Genomic DNA, 21,779 nt, shown 5'->3' on the forward strand with positions numbered 1-21,779 from the left:
CTGCAGGCAGAGGCCCCCCCCAGGCTGTCAATGGAGGAGTGCCATCCGCAGGTTGGAAGATACCCTGGGAAGGCAGTGTGGAGGGTAGATTAGACACCTGGAGATCTTGAGATGGAGAAGTAACGGCCGAGGTGGTGACAGTGGCAGTGGTGTTGAACATAATCAACAGACGTGAGGAATATTTGAGTGGTGCCATCCATGCAGCCTGGTTGGTTAGTTGTGAGGGTTGAATAGAGGAGTCAAGCATGAGCCCCACCTTTCTTGACCACTAAATTCCACCACGAAGTGACTTTGTACAGATAGTGGGGCAGCTGTTAGGTTTCTACACCTTGGAATCAGCATGGAGCAGAGGGTGTGGAAGGGCAGAGAATTTGAAGATGGCAGTGAGGAGATAAGGTGAGAAAAACCGGGAGTGCTCAGAAGGAGATCCAAATGCTAGGTGCCATTCTCCCCGGCAGGGGAGCAGCACCCTGGGGAGTCGTTGCCCAGTGTTCCTGGCCACCTCGTGTTCCTGTGTTGTCAGCGGCTGCCTGTGCTCTCTTTGCCCATCAGTCATTGTGTGTGTGTGTGGGGGGGGTGTTGATTTAGTACACCCACCCCCATCCAGAGCTAGGGAGCACTCTTGCTGTAAATGTCTCATCGGCAGTCATGGCGTGCCCAAGCGCAAACGCCTTGTTTTCATCAAGAAAATAAGCAACTGTGTGCAAAAGCTCTGAGACGCACACTATTTGCAACCATTGTGTATAGAGGGGACTTAAAAATGTAGATGACTAAAACCTTAAAATCCATGTAGGGTGTGGGTTGCGTCTTAGCACTAGGTCCTGTCCCATTTCAGGCCCGAGCTCCAAAGCCCTGCACTTTCAGAGTTGCTTCCGTGGGTCTTGGAGTGCTTGCGAAAGTGGCCAGGGCTCTGTGCTTCCCTGAAGAGATGCTGGCAGAATGGGATGTTTATTTTTATTTTTTACTTTTTTTGGTACTAGGGATTAAACCCAGGGGTGCTTTACCACTGAGCCACATCCCCAGCCTTTTTACTCTTTATTTTGAGACAGGGTCTCACTGCATTGCTTGGGGCCTCGCTAAGTTTTGAGCTTGCAATCCTTCTGAGTCAGCCTCCCCAACTGCTGACGTCATTAGTAAAAAGTTATCATTGCAGTATTTGGATTTTTAAGAATCAAAAGTCCTGCCAAGGGCTGGGGCTGTAGCTCAGTGGTAGAGCGCTTGCCTTATTATAGGTGTGGGGCACCACACCAGGCAGAATGTGATCTTTAGGATCTCAGGAGGTTGAAGGCAGGAGAGCAAGGAGTGAAAAAGGCACTTCACTTGCTCAGCAGCAGGTTGACTGTCACACGTAGCAGATGTGCCTAATAATCAGCTCCCCATCCTTGTCACCCCAGCCTCAGAACTCAACCGAACCAGCTCATACGGGCATGTACAGTACCATTTTCAGGCAAGCCAATGTTTATTTCTGTTTACTTTAACATCATGAAGAGAACAACTGGACACTCTGTGTGCTTTAAACACAGCTTATTTTTCTAACCAGGATCCTGCCAGGATGGCTAGCATATCCTCTCCCCCGCTGTGTTAACTAAGTGTGATGCATTGGTAGCCCCAAGGGATTGGTGGTCAGACCTTGAGACTCAGAGTTGCCCCCTAGGATGTAGGAGTACAGCAGGGAGCCAGCCAGTCAGCAGGCAAAACCACCTGCAGCTCCAGACACCCTGGAGGCCCAGGAGCGGGTGTGGCCAGTCTCAGGCTGCAGTGGGAAGTGCTGATGGAGGACTGGCCGTCTGGGGTCTGCGTACTTCTAGCTATCTGTGTAAAATCAATTTCCATAGTGATCAGACATGCAGAAGAGTAATTTCCTGTAAGTCCTGGGTCCTGGCGAGGTGGAAATGCTTCTGCTCCTCTATTGTGATTATCTAAGCCACATGATCTCAGAGGGAAAGACTTTACCCTTGGCCTGGACTCCAAATGTCCAGAAGTGTAGAAGTCGATTTTTGACCTCAGCACTGCTGTCTACAAGCCGACTTAAGTACTCTCAGCAGTTCTCGCCAGTTCCCCAGGAGGTTAGGCCACTTCCACAGCCTTTCCATAGGGCTGTGGTTTTAAGCAGCGGGAGTGAATGCTTACCCCACCTTAGCAGCCCCAGGCGAGCTTGGTGCTGGGCCTGCCTGCCCCAAGCCTGTGAGCTGAGGAGCCTGTCGCTGCTGACTCCAGAATCCTCCTGTGCTGCCTGTGCTTCTCCATCTGCTTGGGAAACACCACACAACAATGGACGGCACCTCTCAGGGATGTTATGAGGAGGGGCGTGATGCTGGGTGTAAGATGCTTCACAGCTTCCCAAAAGAAAGTGATCTGAGCAAACATACCCTTTTCATCGGGGGCAGCACTCCTGCCCTCCCACTGCCCTTCCACGGCTCTCTCCCCTCTCCTAAACGGTAGTGGGAGGACTGGCACCAGCACAGCTACTGCAGGAGCGCGACAGGGAGAAGCTGGGGTGCTGGGTGGCTCTGCTCTCCTGCAGGATTGTCTGCCTACGCAGGACCAGCACATGCTGAGGCCTAAGTTTAGAGCAGAAGGAGTTGCCAGGGCTTCACAGCCAGCCTAGGTTTGAATCCCGGCCGGGCAGATGCTACCTGCATGCCCTTGGACATGTTCCCTAACCTCTCAGAACCTGTATTTGGTCAGCTTTTAAAATGGAAACGGTATTGTTGGTCTTGCAGTTATTGGAAGTTTAGATGAAATTTGTCTGGTGCGCAGTAGATGTTCAGTAAATAGTAGCTGCTACTTCTGTGCCTTTATGTGGAAGTGGAATATAATTCCTTCTAATCAGTCCCAAGTACTTTCCTTTGCCCTCCCCTCCACCATACCTCTTTTCCCTTTTTTCTACTCTATTTATTTATAATTTCTTCTATTTATTTGTAGTTTTTAAAAAATTAGTGCCTTGTGGATATGCATAAAGGTGTGATTCACTGTGGTATACTCCTGTCTCTAATAGGAAAGTTAGGTCAGATTCATTCCACCATTCTTCCCTTTTCCTGTCCCTCCTTCCTCCCCACCATCCTCCTTCCTCTACTGCAGATGTATCCATCCCACCCAAGAAACATTCCACCCTTGGCTTTCTGAGTTTGGCTTATCTCATTTGGCATGGTGTTCTCCAATTCCATCCATTTACCAGCAAAATTCATAATTTCATCTGTCTTTATGGCTGAGTAAAACCTCATTGTGTATATGCACCACCTTATCTTTATCATTCCGTCTGTTGATGGGCACCTAAATTGGTTCCCCAGCTTGGCTGTTGTGAACTGCACTGCTATAAACATTGATGTGCCCTGTAGCGTGCTGATTTAAATCTTTTGGATTTAGCTGAGGAGTGGAATAGTGGGGTCATATGGTGGTCTCATCCCTAGTCTTTGAGGAGGTAGAGGAGTTTTTGTTTGCTTTGTTTTTAGTGCTGCTATGTAACAATGTCTGAATGTGCACAAGCACCAGATATGGGAAAGCGGAATTCTCCTTAGCACTCATCAATGAACAGAGCCTCAGAGGTGACAGGACCGAGGCATGGACAGATTGTGGAGGGTCGTCCTGCTGAGATGGATGGGGCCCAGGATGCCACACTGTCTCCCAGGCCTCCAACAGGACCGTTTGGATGCCACCTTCCACTCTACCCCGACACATCACATCCAGTTCACCTCTCACTGCCTCCTGTTGAAATAGTAGCAGCCTCCCCTGCGGTCTCCCTGCCTCCAGCCTCTTCTCCCTCAAGTACTCTTCCTTGTCTCCCTGCTCTCCTGTCATTCATTCTACAGCCACTTCATAGCCTCCATGGCAGGCCCAGGGCTCAGCCGCGGGGCCTCCAAAGTCCTCACAGGACACCCTGATTCATTTCTGCCTGAGCTGGGCTGAGTGGAGCCTGGCCCTCCCTATCTGTGCATCCCTTCCCTTCCTGCCCTGGGCAGGACAGACAGCACTGCCTCCCGCCAGGACACACTTCCGGCACTGTCGCCTTTCAGAATCTCTGCGGTGCTCCTCCCACCGTCCTCCTTCCCTGTCCCACAGAGGCAGGTGGACCCTTTCCACAGCAGTTGAGCCCCAGCTTTGCAAGAACTGCTGGCCTGCAGACGGGTGTCTGTCACATGTCTCTCAGTCGCTTGCTGGGTTTTCCATCCCAGCTCTCCGCAGAACCTAGGCCCAGTGGACCTTCATCGAGTGTCCACCACTCGGAGACGTTCTCCTGCCCTCCTCCCGCTCTGGCGAGGGCTTCGGGCCTTTCTCAGTGACATTCCAGCCCTCCACTGCAGCCCGTTCTCCAGGCCGCTTAGAGAAGTGTCCGTAAGTGAAAATTCCTCACGGAGACTCCCGTCCTGTCCTCATGTCCAACCTCCATAGTGCTGCTCAGCAGCTGTTCGCTGTCTTTTGCAAAGTCACTCGAACGTGGCCATCAAGTCGCCTCCCAAATGTCTTTCTTCAGGACATTTGATCCCAGTTCCCTTGACCTCCCTCCTGGACCCAGGGCACCTGCCCTTGAATCATCCTTCCTGCCCTTTCCACATCCTTTCCGAAGCCTGCTTCTTGTTCTTGGTGTTGGAGGTTCTGAGGAGACCCCTTTCCCAAGATGCCACGTGCAGCTCAGCTCAGCTCAGCTCAGCTCAGGAGCAGGCCCCTCACTCCGGCTTCTTCAGTGTCAAGAAGATGGGGGACAGAGGTTTTGCCCCAGAAGGTCAGGCGCGGTATCTCCTCTGTGGCTGGAAACAGTGTCAGTGAAGGGCATTGTCCTACCTGTGTCTAAGGAAAGTTGTTGTCCTTTTATTTCCTAGTGAAATGTGTGAGACTGGCAGAAAAGAGTAATTTTTATCACTTATGTGGTAGCAAGACTGCTAAACTGAAGACCTTTTCACGTTTAGAATGGCTGCAGGGACCCCACCTTGCCTGCCTCCACATGTGCCCCTGGGAGGATCCTTCATTTGGTGAAGGAGTCAAGTTCCCGCCCTTACCCCTGAGCAGCCCTGGGCTTTGAGCTGTTGCAGAGGCTCCGGTGGGAACTCGAGCTTGCCTGCCCACATCTGGGGTCAGAGCCCCAGTTTCTCTCTGACCTTTTCAGTGTTGCTGCTCCCTAAGTGTCCAGCCAGCCACATTCTCCTTTCCTGGCCAATCAGTCATTGCTCGTGGCACTGGGTTTCCTGGGAGGCATGTCCAGGGATGACCTAGAGAGGTGGTGTCATCCCTCTGTCCTCTTGTATCCTATCCTCTCTCTTCTGCCTGGTAGTCCCACAGAGGGACCTCATCGTCCATGTGTATCCTGACCCCTTTCTCTACATAGTCTTCTTTCCCTCCCTGCATTTTTTCTGTTTTGAAATAGCGGGGGTTGCCTTCTTGAGCATCCTTAACTTTTTACTGGGACAGGGAAGACAGGGGGCACCAGTGATCAGTGGGAAAAAGAAAAGGAAGACAGAATTAGTTATCCCTTCTTTTTCCAGCCCCTTCCTGCTTTCCTTCCTCCACACTGCCCATGAGGCAGGGGGGCAGGGCTTGGCCCTCCAGCACCTTAACATTGCAGAAAACACCATCTTTCCATAACTGCTTCCACAATTCCAAAAGCAAGGGAGGAAATGTACAGGTGCACATGCATGTGTACGTCTGCAAAATTTTAAAAGATACAGAGCTTAACAACTTGGAACATCTTGCTGGGAAAGGTGAATATTCTCTTTAAAAGAAATCATATTTATTGAGTTAACAGTGAAAATGTGTCTTTATTCATTCAAGGAAAAAAAATCTATATAGGAATTCTTTTGTACACCAGGGACTGTTTTAAGTGCTGGGTTAGCTCCCGAGAGTTTCGTTGTTGGGAGGAAACAGTGAAAGTCAAGTGATTGAGTGACTGTCAGTTGCCAACTGGGCTGAATGCTGTGACATGGAGGATAGGGAGCACAGTGTGTGCACAGGGGAGGGCTTGTTTCAGTCTCTGAGAAGTCCAGGAAGGCCTCTCTGTAAGCAGAGAGTCTGGGCATGAGTAGGAATTATCTAGAAGAGGGAAGAAGGGAATGGGTTTGCTTTAAACTTCATTAGCCAGGGAAGACTGGAAGATATAACCTCGGAGCTGTCCTTCCTAAATATATACTTAGTAATTTTAAGGAGTAGACAAGTCAGCAGGGCATGAAAGCAAAAAAAAAAAAAAAAATTCAGTTGATGTAACAGGCAATCTTCAAATTGAGCCAATTTGATGTTGGCCTACTTGAAAATTAGATAGTGGAAGCTATACAAATTCCATATACCTAAGCCTCTCTGTGGCCTGATAATGGTGTGCATTATTTTTGCTTGTTGCAGTAAAAATCGTTATTATAAAGTTTGTTACAATGAAGTTTATATTTGAAGCACTAAGTGCTTTACTCTTCAGTTTTCACTTTCCTCCACTGCTCTCTAGGAAGCACTCCTGACTAATGTGTCCTAGGAGTATGCCTTACCCTCCTAAATTGACTTTCCCAGCCAAAAGGTTTCTTTTTCTTTTCCCCTCTCTCTCTCTCTCTCTCTCTCTCTCTCTCTCTCTCTCTCTCTCTCTCGGTGAGGGGGACTCAACTTAACCACTGAGCCACATCTCCAGTGCTTTTTATGTTTTGAGACAGGGTCTCACTGAATTGCTTAGGGCCTTACTAAGTTGCTCAGGCAGGCCTCAAACTTGCAATCCTCATGTCTCAGCCTCTGGGTTTCTGGGATTATAGGCATGTGCCACCAGCCTGGCCCCAGAAGTTTTCTTTGAAAGCATGAAAACCCACTACTATGGTGTGCTTGTGGTTCTTTCATTTCCACATGCAGTTAATGTGCTTGATGGGAGAGAACTGATTTGATCAGGTTTCCTCTCACATTTAAACCCAGGGTAGCATTGCTCATTTTCCAAAGAAAATCTCCTTCTGGAAGAACAATGCTGGGACGTGCCTGAGTATTGAGAGGGAAGCATTCTGTGTAGTAAGCGCTGTCACTTTTTAATCCCTTACTTTTTGTTGTTTTCTCAAAGGCAGGATCTATCTGTTGAAAACATCTTCCGAGACTGGCTTGAGAGTTCTGGAATGCCAAAGGTATGCTCAAGATAACTGCTTCAGGAGTCTGTGGAGAGCAGACTGCTCAGCCCACCAATCATGACTATGGTTTTTAGTACATGTACATAAACGTCATGATCTTGCTGAGGTGGAGTGTCCCTAAGTCAGGAAAACACTGCACTTCAGTGTGCCATTTGGGGGCACTCCTATGGCTACTGTATCAATTTTTGGGGTGCTATGGGTGGATGTCAGTCGGCTTTTGTGACAGGTAACCAAAATACCTGTCAAGAACAACTTAAAGGAGGAAAGGTTTATTTGGGGGCTCAGGGTTCTGGGTTCACAGATGGCTGAGTGCATTGTTCTGGCCCACGCGAGGCAGCACATCTCGGCGGAAGGGTGGGGTAGAGGAGTGCTGCTCCATTCGTAGCTGACCAGGAGACAAACAGAGAGGGAAGTGGCCACAGGGGAGATGCGTCCTTCCAGGGCACGTCCCCAGTGACTCATCTCCTCCAGACACACCCCACCTCCAGTTACCACCAAGGCCCTTCAAAGTAGGACGGACTGATTAGGTTCCAGCTCTCACAGTCAATCACTTAACCTCCAAACAGTCCTGCATTAACAACGGAGCTTTTGGGGGTACCTCATGTCCAAACCAGAACAGTAGACATGATGCTATCCTCTGCACTGTGTGTTAAATGGGTTCTTACAGAGCATGGGGCATATTTTGGGTAGTGTCACCAGGCAACAGTTTCATGCCCCCAGGGTTGGGCAGCTGACCTCTAGCTCTACTCTTTGGATGTAGCCAAATAGGCAGACAGCTTTCATTTCACCTGTGATACTTACATCTCCTTCCCTTATTTCTCCAGTACACCTGCCTCTCAGCCTCCCTCCCCGGTATGCAAGAGCCTCCTGCTTCAGGCTGGCCTCACCTGTGTTATCTGCTTAGAGTCATTTCTCTGTTTTGGGGGCTGGGGCTCACTCTTAGTCAAGATTTTCTCCTTCCCTTTCAGTCCATGAGCGGTTCTGAGGGAGATGCCTTTTCCTGACCAGCCCTAGTCCCATCTGAGTCACCTGACCTGAAACCTCCTCTTCCCCACCCCTCATCTGGGTCCTGAGCTTCCTAGAGCCTGTTGGGCAGCCCAGGCCCCTCACCAACCCAAAAGCTGACTCGAGCAAGAGACTGGGCCCTGGGGAATCTGAGGGTGTCATCCCAGACAAGGTAGTCAAAGGACGCTTTGGCCTGGAGCTTTCCCTGTTTGGGTGAGGGCGGCTGCACACCACTGTGGTGGGCTTTAGTGGCTGAGGGTGGACTCCCATGGCAGTGAGAAGCTCTGCCCCAGCTCAAGCAGCCCCTGTGACCTACTTGTTTCTGGTTTCATGGCTGGTTATGTGAGCTTCCCCTTGGGAGTGTCTGAGTGTCAATCAATGTCTGTGATCCATGAAATGAAGGAGCTGGGGGCAGGGTGTCTCCATTACCTTTTCGTCCCTCAATTCACTTCTCTATTCTTTCCTATCCCTTGGGAAAATTGTCTGCCACCAGCCATCATTAGCTTGTTCCTAAAAAAGGACTTTCTGCCTTTAGTTCAGGAGTGCATGTCACCTGTTAAAAGTTATTTATTTGGCCCAATCCTCTGGGAATAAACGAGAATTAACAATAGAACAAAATGGAGTTGAGCAAGGCAGCTCCGGGGCCCTTCAGTTTCTAAGAAGGTGACTTATAGACCAGGCCACCCCCATGCAGAATATCCTGGGAGAGCGGGTTCAGGTTCCTCTGGTCAGAACTGCAGCCCGGCCGTTCATCCTTTAGATGAGGTCGGAGACAGTCTGAAGCCCTTTGCCTACGGATGTCTTCCTAAGCCAGAGCGTTGTAAGGGTGTCCAGACTTCCCGGCCTGGGACAACAAGGCAGCTACTTGCAGCAGTTAGCCCAGAGGGATGGAAAAAGAAAATGTTCTTAATCTCACACCCAGAGCTGGCATGTCCCACTTGGGTTGTGGGTCTGTACCTTCCCCTGGAGAGGAGGAGTTTGCCAGGACCAGGAGGCTGTTGTTTTTCATTAAAGGGGGAAGGGAGGTGGCAGGGAGAGAGATGCCTGTGAGCCTAGTGCTCTTTCCAAGGTCCGGTTGCATGAGCGACAGCTTGCCTTGTGAGCCCTAAGAATCCCTGCTATGAACTGATGCCCTGCTGTCAAAACAGCCAGGTGCGAAGAGGCCAGCTGGCTGTAGATTGTCTTTAAGACATAACTGCTATTTCCTTGGGTCCTGAACTCCTTAGTAAAAACTCAGCAGCAGACAGAAGGACCCTGATTTGGTGCACAGTGTCCTGTCGCTGGGTGACCAGGTGGCGCACCTTTTCATCTCCTCTTCCCTTTCTGTGGCTGCTGGTCATTGGTCTGCTCTCAGCCCTTCCAGACTCCTGGAAAGTTTCTTTTTGTTTCCACTTGAGCAAAAGGCGTGGCGAGGACCTGAGACCTCAGGCTGCAGAAGCTTTCAGGTGCACGGGAGGCCTTGTCCTTCGTCCCCATGGTGATGATATAAAGTTCCTAGCATGCCTGCCCTGGAATGGCGCCTGGGTAGTGAGACTCCTCCGTGCTCTTTGTTCTCCAACATTTCTGGCCCCCAGCAGCTGAAGTCATTCATGACAGAAGTCACGTTTTCCTGCTCAGGTTTTCACCCCGCGGTTACAGAGGCTTTTTGTCTTAGGAAGGCTGGCTTTGTGGTTGGCCTTGATTTTCCTTTTTTTGCCACGTTGATTGGAAGTCATTAAAAAAAATAATAAAATAGCCACAGCAACAACAGAGGTGAGCATGAGCGTCTCACAAGTAAAAGAAATTGGATCAACATCTCTAAAGAGCATCTCACCCTATGACTTTTGATCTTCCAGAGAGACTTAAATCGTGCCCTCAGTGGGGTAAATTACTCACTTTGTGACATTTTTCTGACTGTAGAAATATTAAACATTTATGTTAGAATATTTTAAAAATTTATAAATAAAAATAAAAATGACCCAGAGATCTCATGAAAATGGGAGGAGACCAAGAGATTAGAGGAAGGGATCGAGAGCAGGGAGTTGTGGGGAAAGAAGGTAACAGAATCAGCTGTCTATGTGGACGGCTGCACCACAATGAGGCCCGCTTATATGGCATTGTATGTGCTAATTTAAAATAGTAAAAGGGGATAGGGAGGGGTGGGCTGGGGAATAGAGGTATGGGGGAATGAGATGATCAAATTATGTTATGTACATGTATGAGTATGTCACTGTTACGTGTATCAGTAAGAACCATAGGGCTGAGGATGTCGCTCAGTGGCAAGCACAAGGCCCTGGCACAATTCCCAGCACTAAAAACAAAAAAAAAACACACATCACAAAAAATTAAAAGATAAATAAAAATATAACAACACACAAAAAATGACCAAGAGATTATTTTTTACACATATCCTTTTAGTCATTATTCTAAATATCCCAATACATATTTTACCCTTTTCTCTTTATTCATTCATATATATATATATATATATATATATATATATATATATATGAATGAATCTTCCACTGAGCTATACTCCAACCCTTTTCATTTGTTTTTGGAACAGGGTATCACTATAATACCCAAGCTGGCCTCAAACTTGTGATCCTCCTGCCCCAACCTCTTGAGTGGCTGGGATTACAGACATGTGCCACCATACCCTGCTTATCTGCTTTTTTAAAAGTAAAAACAATGTGCTTTCTATAGCAAGTTGAAATAATAGCAGAATATGAGATGTAAACAACCCTGAACCCCTCAGTCGTACTCCCCAGGATAACCATGCTCCGTGTACATCCTCTCACATCCTCCCTGCTGTGCCCTTTTTAAATAAAATTGGAATTTTATCATCCAAACTTTATTTTTTTAAGACTATGTCATGAGCAGTTATCCTTAATACATTTCAAGAGCAATATTTTTATTGGTACATTTTAATTATACATAATGGTAGGATTCATTGGTATTGTATAAGCACATAAGATAATTTGATCAATCTCATTTCCTAGTAACTCCCCCTTCCTCCCCAGAGTTCCTCCCTCTACCCTTCTGGTCTCCCTTCTATTTTCATAAGATTCCTCTTTTTTTTTTTTCTCTCTCTAGCCATATAAGAGAAAATATATAAGCTTTGACTTTGAGTCTGCCTTATTTCAAAGAGCAATATATTTTTAATAGCTGCGTTGCTTCTTAATGCATAGTATCATAACTGAATTTTCTCAATAGTATGCAGTCGTTTCTTAGTATGTGTAGGGATTGGTTCCAAGGCCTGGTGTGGGTATCCAAATCTTTGGATGGCCAAGTCCCATATGTAACGTGGTAGGATATCTGCACATAACCTACATCTCTCTTCCCAGATCCTTTGAGTTACTCTGTATTACTTATCATACCTAATACAATGCAGAGGCTCCATCAACAGCTGTTACACAATACTGTTTAGGAAAAATGTGTGTGTTCAATACAGATGTAATTTGTTGTAGTTGTTGTTGTTTAATACTTTTGATCCTTGGTTGAATCCAGGGATGTAGAGTCTGTGGATATGGAAAGCCAACTGCACATAATTATTATTAAGAAAGTTGCACATTTTACTAATTTGTCACCTCTATAAATAGACTTCTGTTCCTTTTCTTGTTCACTGTAAGGTTCCTCCTCATCCAAGGTGCACATATGTATTTTAATCTCCCCCCGACCCCAGGGATGAACTCAAGGGCACTTGACCACTGAGCCACATCCCCAGCCCTATTTTGTATTTTATTTAGAGATAGGGTCTCACTGAGTTGCTTAGCACCTCATTGTTTGCTGAGGCTGGCTTTGAACTTGCAGTCCTCCTGCCTCAGCCTCCTGAGCAACTAGGATTACAGGCCTGTGCCACTACAACCAGCTATGTTAATCATTTTTGTTTGCAGATTTATTCGGATACCTTTTTTCCATCTAATCTTTCTTCAGCACTACTTATTTTAATTGCTAAAGAACTATCCAGAGTGGGGCTGGGGTTGTGGCTCAGTGGTAGAGCGTTTACCTAGCATATTTTAGGCACTGGGTTCTATCCTCAGCACCACATAAAAATAAATAAAGGTAAAAAGAAGAAGAATTAAGACTCAACCTGAGTTAAAAAAAAAAAAAAAAATCAGACTCCTCCGCCCTTCTTAGATTTCCTCCCTTCATTGCCAGTCCGGAGATCCTTAAGTACATACTTGATCATATTTTCCCCTTTCCTCTCCTAGCACCTCCACCATTTTCTCGACATGTTTTGCTTGGCCTAGTGTAGTGGCTGACTGGTCTTTTAGCCACCAAGTTCTTCCCCTTTCCATGCATCATCCACAGAATGCCAAGTAAGGCTTCCAAAACAGCTCAAACCCACTCTCACCAGAAACTTCCTCCCCATTGACAATGCGCTTAGAATGCTCTTTGGCCTATTGATGGATGCTGTCCACAGTATTGCCCCAAACTACCTTTTTAAACCTTATTTCCACCATTCCAGGTATATGCTCAACCAGAACTATCAGTCTGCAAATATTTGTAAACTTCACCACTAGCCTCTTTTCCGTGCTCTTCTCTCCTTGGAACGTCTCCTTCTCTCTGCATTAGTGTGCAGCACAAGCTGTCTCACACTCTTGCTAGTGTGCGTGTGTCTCACACCATCCCTCTCAGCCCCAGAAACAGGTGATACCTGGCTTGTCCTTACAGTTCCTGAGGTGACACTTCCCTGCCATGACCATGACACGTAGTAGTACCCGGGGATCACAGTCCAGGACAGCAGCTACCAGCTTCACGTGGCTGTCAAGCCCTGGAAGTGTACCTGGTGCACCTGAGGAGCTGGATTTTAATTTAATCTTTATTAGATTTGTCTAAAAATCCAATAAATCTGTTATTGTTTCGAACAACATGGATATTGAAAAAAATCTACTTTTTCAACCATAGATCTTATGAAATATGAAGAGAAACCAAGGATTTCTGATTAAGATTTAGAATCTGAATTGAGATGGAATGTTAAAATTCATACATAGAATACTTTTTACAAAAAAAATGAAAGAAAGCTATTTCATGTTTTTAAAAATATCATTGCATGTTGAATTGGTGTTTTGTGTGTTTTGCAACCCAACACACATACAGTTGGCCTCTGTACCTGCAAGTTCCACATCCATAGATTCAACTTTGGATCAAAAATATTTTTTAAATTGCTTCTGCATTGAATATTTACAGATTTTTTTTTCCCTTTTGGTATCAGGGATTGAACCCAGAGCACTCAATTACTGAGCCACATCCCCAGCCCTTTTAATATTTTTGTTTTTGAGACAGGGTCTCGCTGTGTTGCGTAGGGCCTTGCTAAATTGCTAAAGCTGACCTTGAACTTGGGATCCCCCTGCCTCAGCCTCCTGAGCTGCTGGAATCACAGATGTGCACCGCCACACCTGGCATAGGCTTTTTTCCTTATTATTCTCTAAACAGTGCTGTAAAACAACCGTTTCCATTGCGTTTCCATTGTATTAGGTCTCACAGGCCGTCTGGAGGTGCCTGGAGGACGGGTGTAGGTGTGATGCACTCGCTGCCCCCTTTCATCTAAGGGACTTGAGGATCAGATTCTGGTACCTGGGAGTTTCCTGGTGCCAGTCCTCCACAACTGTAAACCCAGTAAACCAGATTATTAGATTGATTTTACCTGTTATTTATTACATTTTTTAAATGTGGAGACTAGACTATTTAAGATGATAGCTGAGGCCTGTTTTGAAGGCTGTTGATTGCATTGAAATCTGAGTGCATAATGCCTTATCATCACCCACAGCATCGATATGATTGAAGGCGTCTGCATTTTTGTGAGTCATGTGAGTAAAGACAGCCGGCTAATCCACAGATGGCCTTGGTTTGCCATGACAGCAGGAATGAGTCCCACCCGTAGGTAAAGTGACAGAGTGTCGTGTTCACAACAGGCGTTCAGGGGGCACGAAGGAATTCCCAGCCTGGCTGCAGTCCCAGTTTCAACTGCCGGTGGACTTGTGTGTTGAGGTCCGAACACAGCGGCACCCCCGCGTAGGTGCACCTCAGGACCCTTCTGTGCCTCCATCTCTTTGGAGCAATCATTGGCAGCAGTGGCAGCAGGAAGGAGAGAAGATGGCTGATGGCCCACCACATGGTGTGCCCCAGAAACAGGCAGGAATCAGCTCAAGTTCCCAGGCTTGTTCTTGGATCCTAGAATTTAGAACCACACATTATTTTGTCATCTTGGGAAAATGCCTCCTCTTCCCAAGCAAATACCTGCCAAAGGCCACACAAGCAAATGATAAAAAATGTTGTCTTATAAGAAAAATGCTGCAGTCACCAGAATTGAGGAAACTCGATAAGACCTCATGCAGGAGCCTTTGTGTCATTGTAGCCCAGGGTATGCTCTTTAGCATAGAGAAAAACAGCTAGCTCATTAGGAGAATAATTTGTAGGCTTCCTTTACACATATTATGTAATACTCTCAACATAATTCTTAATCTCCATGGTGTCTCATAAGAATGCTGCACTTAATGGTCAGTCAAGGAAACCGAGACTGGTTATTTTTCAAATTCCAGAGAAAGTGTATTTTTCAAATTATATGCACTGGTTCTTTGCGACAGTACTTGCCATACTGTGGTACACTCTGGGGGCTCTTGATAATTTCATTGTCATTTACGTTCAGTAGCTTAACTCACATTTTCTAAGTGACTGAACATCTTGTTGAGGATCTCAGAGATAAGTTGAATAGGTCTCTGGCCTCATGTAGGGCAGCATCCAAAGCTCTGAGGCTCTACAGTCACTTACAGTTCCTCAGAGTACCTGGCCCTTAACAGGCTCTTCCAGGTGCTGGACTGCTCAACTGGGGTGCAAGAGAATTTATCAAAATCCTTTCATTGTGAGCTTCACTGCCCTTATTTTGGGCCCCTGGGGCTCAGCGTTCACATTAGTTTGCTGGGGCTGGCATAACTGAATGCTGTAACTGAATGGGTGACTTAATACAGATTTGTTCTTCATGATTCTGAAGACTGCAAGTCCAAGATCAAGGTGGTGGCAGGTTTGCTTTATCCTAAGACTGACTCCATAGCTTGCAGATACATGGTCAATTTCTCACTGTGTTCTCCCAGGGTCTTTTTGTGTGTCCAATATTTCTATCTTTATCTCTTTTTATAAGGTCCCTAGTTAGGGAACCACACATATGACTTTATTTTACCTTAATGGGTTTGTTTCTAATATATTCACATTCTGAGGTACTAAAGGCAAGGACTTAAACATATGAAGGGACACAGTTTAGTCCATACCAATGCTTAGTCCCCCTTTTCTATTTTTCTGACTAAACCTAGGGCCTTGTGCATGCTAGGCACATGCTTTGTTCACTATTTCTAGTGAATTCCTTTTAAAATGGCCTATAAAATTCACTCAAGACATACTTTGCTTTATTTTATTCCTCTATAGAGAAATATGCTTCAGACATATTTTTGAAACCCAAGTGATGTTATTTATCCAGTCCACAAAAACTAAACATCACTAGGCGCAGTGGCGCATGCCTGTAATCCCAGTGCTTAGGGAGGTGGAGGCAGGAGGATCATGAGTTCAAAGCCAGCCTCAGCAAAAGCGAGGCACTAAGCAGCTCAGTGAGACCCTGTGTCTAAATAAAATATAAAATAGGGCTGGGGATGTGACTCAGTGGTCGAGTGCCCCTGAGGTCAATCCCTGGTACCAAGAACAAAACAAATCAAAAAACTAAGCGTCATGTCTGGTGATACAAGAGAAATGTAGGAAGGGTCCATTGTCCCACAGAGACCAAATCACAGAAGATCCATGCTGGGTGTTGTTTGTTGGGGCATCTGATTCAATATTGTCCAGATATATTGACCTCTTCTAAGGGAAAAAAAAAAAAAACCCAAAAACAAACAAACAAAAAACAACTTTTAGAATTCAGAAAAAAACAGGTCATTTCCATTGTGGAAGAATAATTGAGGTGTCATTTGAAGCTATTCTTACAGGGCAGATAAGAGTGTGGCAGGGAGATACTGGGGAAAAGGCCATCATCTGCAGGGAGGGCCACATAATCCATGTTTGGTGCTAGAAAACAGAGTTTGAGCCACATCGGGCAGTCAAGTCTCAGTGATGGGGGTGGGGGGGCTGAGTGAACCATGGGAGGAGATTTCGCAGCTGGAGCAGTGGGCAAAGAGCCCCTCCCAGCAGCCTCACTCTCAGGTCCCTCCCAACACCTGTTCCCTGCAGCACTCAAACCAAGGCCGTCTACCCCTGAAGATCTAGGAGGGTGACTGCATTTTTAAAACAGGGAAGAAATCCAGCAAAAGAATGAGTTTTGATTAGTATTAGAGAAGCGATCTTCTCCCTTTCTGTCCTTGTTGTTAGGAACAAGTTTATGGTTTCTTGTTTTACATGGAAAGCAAGGTCGCAGAGGGGGCTGTTTGGTGAGGTGACATAGCCGGAGTGCATAGCAACTTGAATGTGGTGGTCCTAGAGAGTGCCCGCGACATCCCAGAGCCACTTCTTCAGGCTCTAGAAGAAGTGACCAACTGGAGCTGCAGCTTTCTGATGGGGTTGGGTGGCCCAGCAGCCTTCCCTGGCAGACAGCTCCCTGGGCAGAAGGTCCAGCTTCTCCGCTCCGGGAAGGGCGGAGGTGACCCGACAGAGAGAAAGAGTTAGACTGACTTTTTACTCCTTGGTTTTCAACTTTGAATTTTCTTGTCCAGAGCTATTCATATACTTGGATTCATTTTGAAAAACAGCACTGACTAGATGGCCAGTGCAGATGGCCAGTGGCATCTGTCAGAGAGCAGGTGCAGGGGCTGGGGGTCATCTATCCTACAGGTGCCCTCAAAGGAGAAAGTGTGAAGCCACATGAAACAAGCCCAACGTGCCATACTGCAGACCATGTGCCCACTCCCTGCCAGTGACAAGGGAGCACCCTGGGGAAGGTGGGGGGGTGGCCCCGGCCGTGACCTTTAGTAGCTCACATTGGAGGTGTGTGTGTGGTGCTGGGGATTAAACCCAGGGCCTTGCACATGCTAAGCACGTGCTTTATCACCGAGCTACTCACCCTCAGCCCTGGACATGTACTTTTAAAGTGAGCTCAGAGAAAGTCATATGAGGGTGGCTTCCTTGATTTAGATAAAGAGCATTTGAAAACTTTTTCCTTTAAAAAGAATGAAAATTCTGCAGGGCTGGAGTTGTGGCTCAGTGGTAGAGTGTTCATCTAGTGTGGGTGAGACACTGGGTTCGAACCTCAGCATCACATAAAAATAAATAAAATAAAGATATTGTGTTCAACTAAAAAAATATTTTTTAAAAAAAGAATGAAAATTCTGAACAGGCCCAGTTGGACACAGACACTTTCAGGCATGTGATACTATGGACAGAAATCAAATATACTTGTTTGGTGGACTAAGGATAAATTTGTTCTGCCCTTTGAACCAGAAGGAAAAGGAAGCAGGAGCCGCTAGCTTTGAAAAGACTGTTTGGCTCAGTCCATTTCATGGAGACAGTTGGCAGTGGTTTGTGTGCCTGTGGGTTTCAAGAAAGAGTTAGAGCAGGGTTCTTGCAAGAAGTATGGGTCTGACTTGGGTTAGAGACGCTCTGGGGGTCTGGATATCAGCAGCGTCCAAGAGCCCATTTAAAGTTATAGATCTCAGGCTGTCACTCCTTATCTATAAAGCAGAATCTGCATAGTTATAGCTGGGACTGGTTGATGAGCTCTATAATTGTGTTATATTCCAGGATATACGCTGTCAGAAGTTTGTCTTCCAAGTACACTCTAAACTCTTAGAATCCTTCAATTGTATACTCTTCCTGATTGGTTCAAATACTTGGCTTTAAGGTTTAGTTTATTTGTTGAAGGAATATGCCAAGCATTGCATGTACAGAGTTGAGAGGGCACATGCCCTGCCATGAGCTCAGGATCTGTGGGGTATCTGCAAACCAATCATGATTCTGTAATGCACAAGAGGAATCTGCCCCAGAGTTGGAGACTGGGCGGGACTGTGGGAGAGGTTGACTTTCCTGCATCTGCCTTGTTCAGCAGGAGGCTAAGTCTCTAAGAAAACAAAAAACTTGCTGGGTTAGCTTTTAAGCTGCAACTCAGTCACCATCAGCCAGCTCATTGTGTAAGTGAGCCAAGTCACTGTCCTCAAGGTGCAGTCTGGTGGCTGTGTTTGAACATACGAGCATTACCTGTTTTTCAGGCTTGTAAATACTGTGCACCAGAGAGATTCACTTAAGGAAAGACTACTACATCTTTCGCAGTTGAGCACTACCACTTAGTAGGATTTCACTGTAGTGATGCTTTATTTCATCTAGAGAGTTCTTGAGAAGGAAGGAGCCATATAAACTCAAAGAATTAGGGCAAAGATATCTGCTTTAGATTATAAACTTCAGTCAGTGGAAAAAATTGATTCTGCTTGTTAAGAAGAACTACCCCATCCTCTCTTCATCAGGCTGAGGACATACTCTGGCAGAGTCTTCATTAAAACAGATGGTTTTAGGCCAGGCATGCTGGAATCCCAGAGGCTGAGACAGGAGGATCACAAGTTCAAGGTCAGCCTGGGCAACTTAGTGAGACCATCTCAAAATAAAATAAAAAGTGCTGAGACTGTGGCTCAGTATTGAAGTACTTGTCTAGCAGGTGAAAGGCCCTGGGTTTAATTCCTAGTTCCACCAAAAAGCAAAACAAAACACCCAACAGATAATTTAATGTTCATATTATTCCTATCTCCGACCTGAGGAGCAACAGCTCAGTGGGTTATATACATGGGTGTATACACCTGCTCAGGTCTTTGGCTGTGTGACATTGCACATTCTGAGTTAATATTGGCATCTGGGCCTTTGAGGCAGTGGCTCTCACAATGAGCTTCCACAGTGCTCACAGAGACGTGTACTAGCTCCTACCACCAGAGCACCCTGCTGTTAAGGATCGTCCTCAGCGACAGGGGCTGCTGATAAGCCCAGTGCTGCTCTTCCTCCTTCTCTTCTGTGGAGACCATGATAACAGTACCAGGTAGAGGTGCAGTGGATGTCTGTGTGGCTTAATACTCTTGGGTGTGACTGGTCTTTTCTGGTCTTGCATGACTTTCAGGCTGCTTTAGAACCTCAGGCTGGGGACAAGGCCTGAACAATGTGTCCTTTTCCACCATGGGAAGATGAGCCCATGAGAGCTGCCATCACCTGCCCAAGCTCAGAGCTCTAGTTAGTGGCAGAGCCAAGCTCAAATCCAGGAATCTCAGGTCTCAGCCCATGGATGAGGTCTTTTGTATTTTTAGTAGAGCTTAATCCAACTCAGCTGATCCAGTCTTTGCCTTAGTCTTCATAAAGATGTGTGAATAGTTAATAAAGGAATCGCAGAGGGCCCCAGGCAGTGATGATTTGAAATGTAATAAATGACTGCTTTTTTCCCCCCGAAACTGTTTTTCCCTTTTCTTTCGTGGATGCAGAATGCAGATCTCACATCCTAGGTGCCATAGATAGGTACACACACCCTTCTTCCACTAGCCCTTTCTAAAGCAGGCCCTGAGTACCTGGACTGAGTGTCTTGCATAAGAAATGTTCATATTCACTGCATGAGAATGCTGGTGTGTTCTTGGTGTGAGTGAATTGAGTGTTGGTAGAGAGCAGCTTAGGTCTTTGTCTTTGGAAAGATACAGGCAGTCCTCCTATGAGATGGAAACTAAATTAGATAATAAATACCAGCTCACCAAAATAAATGAGAAAAAGCAAATTGCCAAACAAAAAGTGTCTTTATGTGTCTGCTAATACACTAGAGGGATGTTTTTTGTATACTCTTTTTTTGCTTTGAAAAGCAAACCCACAACTCAAGTCCAAGGCTTTTGTCCTTTGTCATGGTTAACAAATAAGCGTGGAGTTTGGGTGCAGGAAGAGAGTAGTTGTGTTATATCCCATTTGATGTCTTCCTAGAGCACATTACAGTGAAGGTTGTTTAGCACAGCTAACCCTATATTGGAGGGAGAAGGTGACTAATACATTAAATATAGCTCTGGAGTCAGCTTTTTTGCCACTGGACAGTGTTCCCTGAGCAAGCTTCTCTTGAGACTGCTTCGTTTTGCTTTTTAGGGGAATGAGGTGCACTGGCCTGGAGGACGGACACCTCCTCTGAGCCTTGCCCAGGTACCACTCTGAGTCCATTGAGCGGAAAAGCCTTTAATTTTTGTGTCTTCCTTTCCATCTCTGGCATCTTGAATTGGCTTCATATTTAAAGCTCATTCTTAGGTTGGGTAGTGTTGGGATAACTTTATGTCTTATCCTCATGTTGTTTTACAAACTTATAGAGAAACCTAGTTTGTGTCCTTCTTCTTCCACTGGAAAATTCCTACTCGAACAGTTATGAGGGTGAGGGGATCTGAAGTGACAATTGGTGTGCAAGAGCATTGACACTGGCTGCTCACTGAAGAGTAGGCACTTGCTTCTGATCCAGATCAGTTATTCACAGATATTAACCTATTGAGCCAACAGATGAGAAAACTTTTCCTGGGCTCATTCGTCTCAAAATTCCTGCAGATCAGTCATAATTGCAGGTCACTTTTTTCTGTGGAAAGTGGCAACTGTTATTTCTAAGATACATTTTGAGATAAGCAAATTAAATATTCATTTATGCCTGTTGCCTAAATATCCTTTGGGAGAAGGTCTAGTGAGCACCGGCTGCTGTTTGAAGCATAGGAAGACATGGGGTCCAAATGCTTCAGAAGAAACCTCATTTTTATGTTGCTTTATATTTAAATCATTATTTACTGCATAAAAAAACTAAACCAACAAACAGGACCAGTAATGAAATGTTTATGAGAAAATGTCACAGTGATTGCTGCATATTTTATAGCAAAGTGTTGTAGTGTTCCTTATATTGAGAAAGTAGGACCTATTTGGAGTTGGGATGATCAAACCCAGATGCTTTCCTAAAATTATATTTTCAGTGCATTTATATGTCTGTTACAAAGTGTGCTATGTGCTAAAAATATTTTCCTTTGTAGGCCAAAGGAAATTTCAAACCACATTGAGGGATACATATATCAGATGGTTTTTCTTAAGTGCGTTAAGGGCATCCTGGTTGTTATTAGCCCTGACTTTACAATATGACATTATTTATGCCAAAAAGCTTCACAATTCAATTCTTCTTTAATTTCAGCAACTTTATTGGCATGGAAATGCATGGAGGGGAGGCCAAAGTCAGTATATAAGAATTTCGTACCAAGACTCCAGGGCAACCCGTGATAATGGGATTCGGCTGGAGTAACTCCATGCCTGGGACCAGGACATGGCTCCCGCGTCAGGGGACTTTGCCTGCCTTTTCTCCAAGTACTCATCTCGAGTTTCCTCTCTCCTCCCTTCCTGTTCCCTCAGTGGTGCATGGAGTTGTTCTTCTTACTCCACACAGCCCAGCAAAGATGCGTTTCTTTTTAAGACTCTTCTTGATTGTGTTTTTCACAAAGTCAATTTCTCCAGAATTCTCACTGTCGTTTCTCCTCACACCCTAGTTTTTTAGTCACTGTCATTGATTTTGTGATTGAAAGGCATCTGCCTGGGTTTTGCATAAATGCTTCAAGAAGCTGCAGATGAAGGAAACAAATATATAGGTTTTTCACTCCCTAAAATTGTATTTTTCCTCCTCCACTCGTATCTCTTTTTACATACTTGAATGTCCAGAATGGAAAAAAGCTTACCAGGTTTGTGAGTAGACGCTCCACTAAGGGTAGTACTCCTAAGTTATTTACCCCTCCT

General features: G+C 45.8%; 1 protein-coding gene across 1 annotated transcript in view; it reads left to right on the forward strand.

Annotated features, from left to right (window-relative positions):
- The window catches only part of Aopep (aminopeptidase O (putative)), a 309,373-nt gene that overhangs the window by 203,755 nt on the left and 83,839 nt on the right, over positions 1–21,779 (forward strand). The window contains exon 11 of the mRNA XM_026401975.2: positions 7,010–7,070. Within this exon, the coding sequence (XP_026257760.2) occupies positions 7,010–7,070 (61 nt within the window). The remainder of the gene's footprint in view (positions 1–7,009; positions 7,071–21,779) is intronic.

This window comes from Urocitellus parryii, chromosome 13 (genome assembly GCF_045843805.1).
Source record: "Urocitellus parryii isolate mUroPar1 chromosome 13, mUroPar1.hap1, whole genome shotgun sequence".
Taxonomy (NCBI): domain Eukaryota; kingdom Metazoa; phylum Chordata; class Mammalia; order Rodentia; family Sciuridae; genus Urocitellus; species Urocitellus parryii.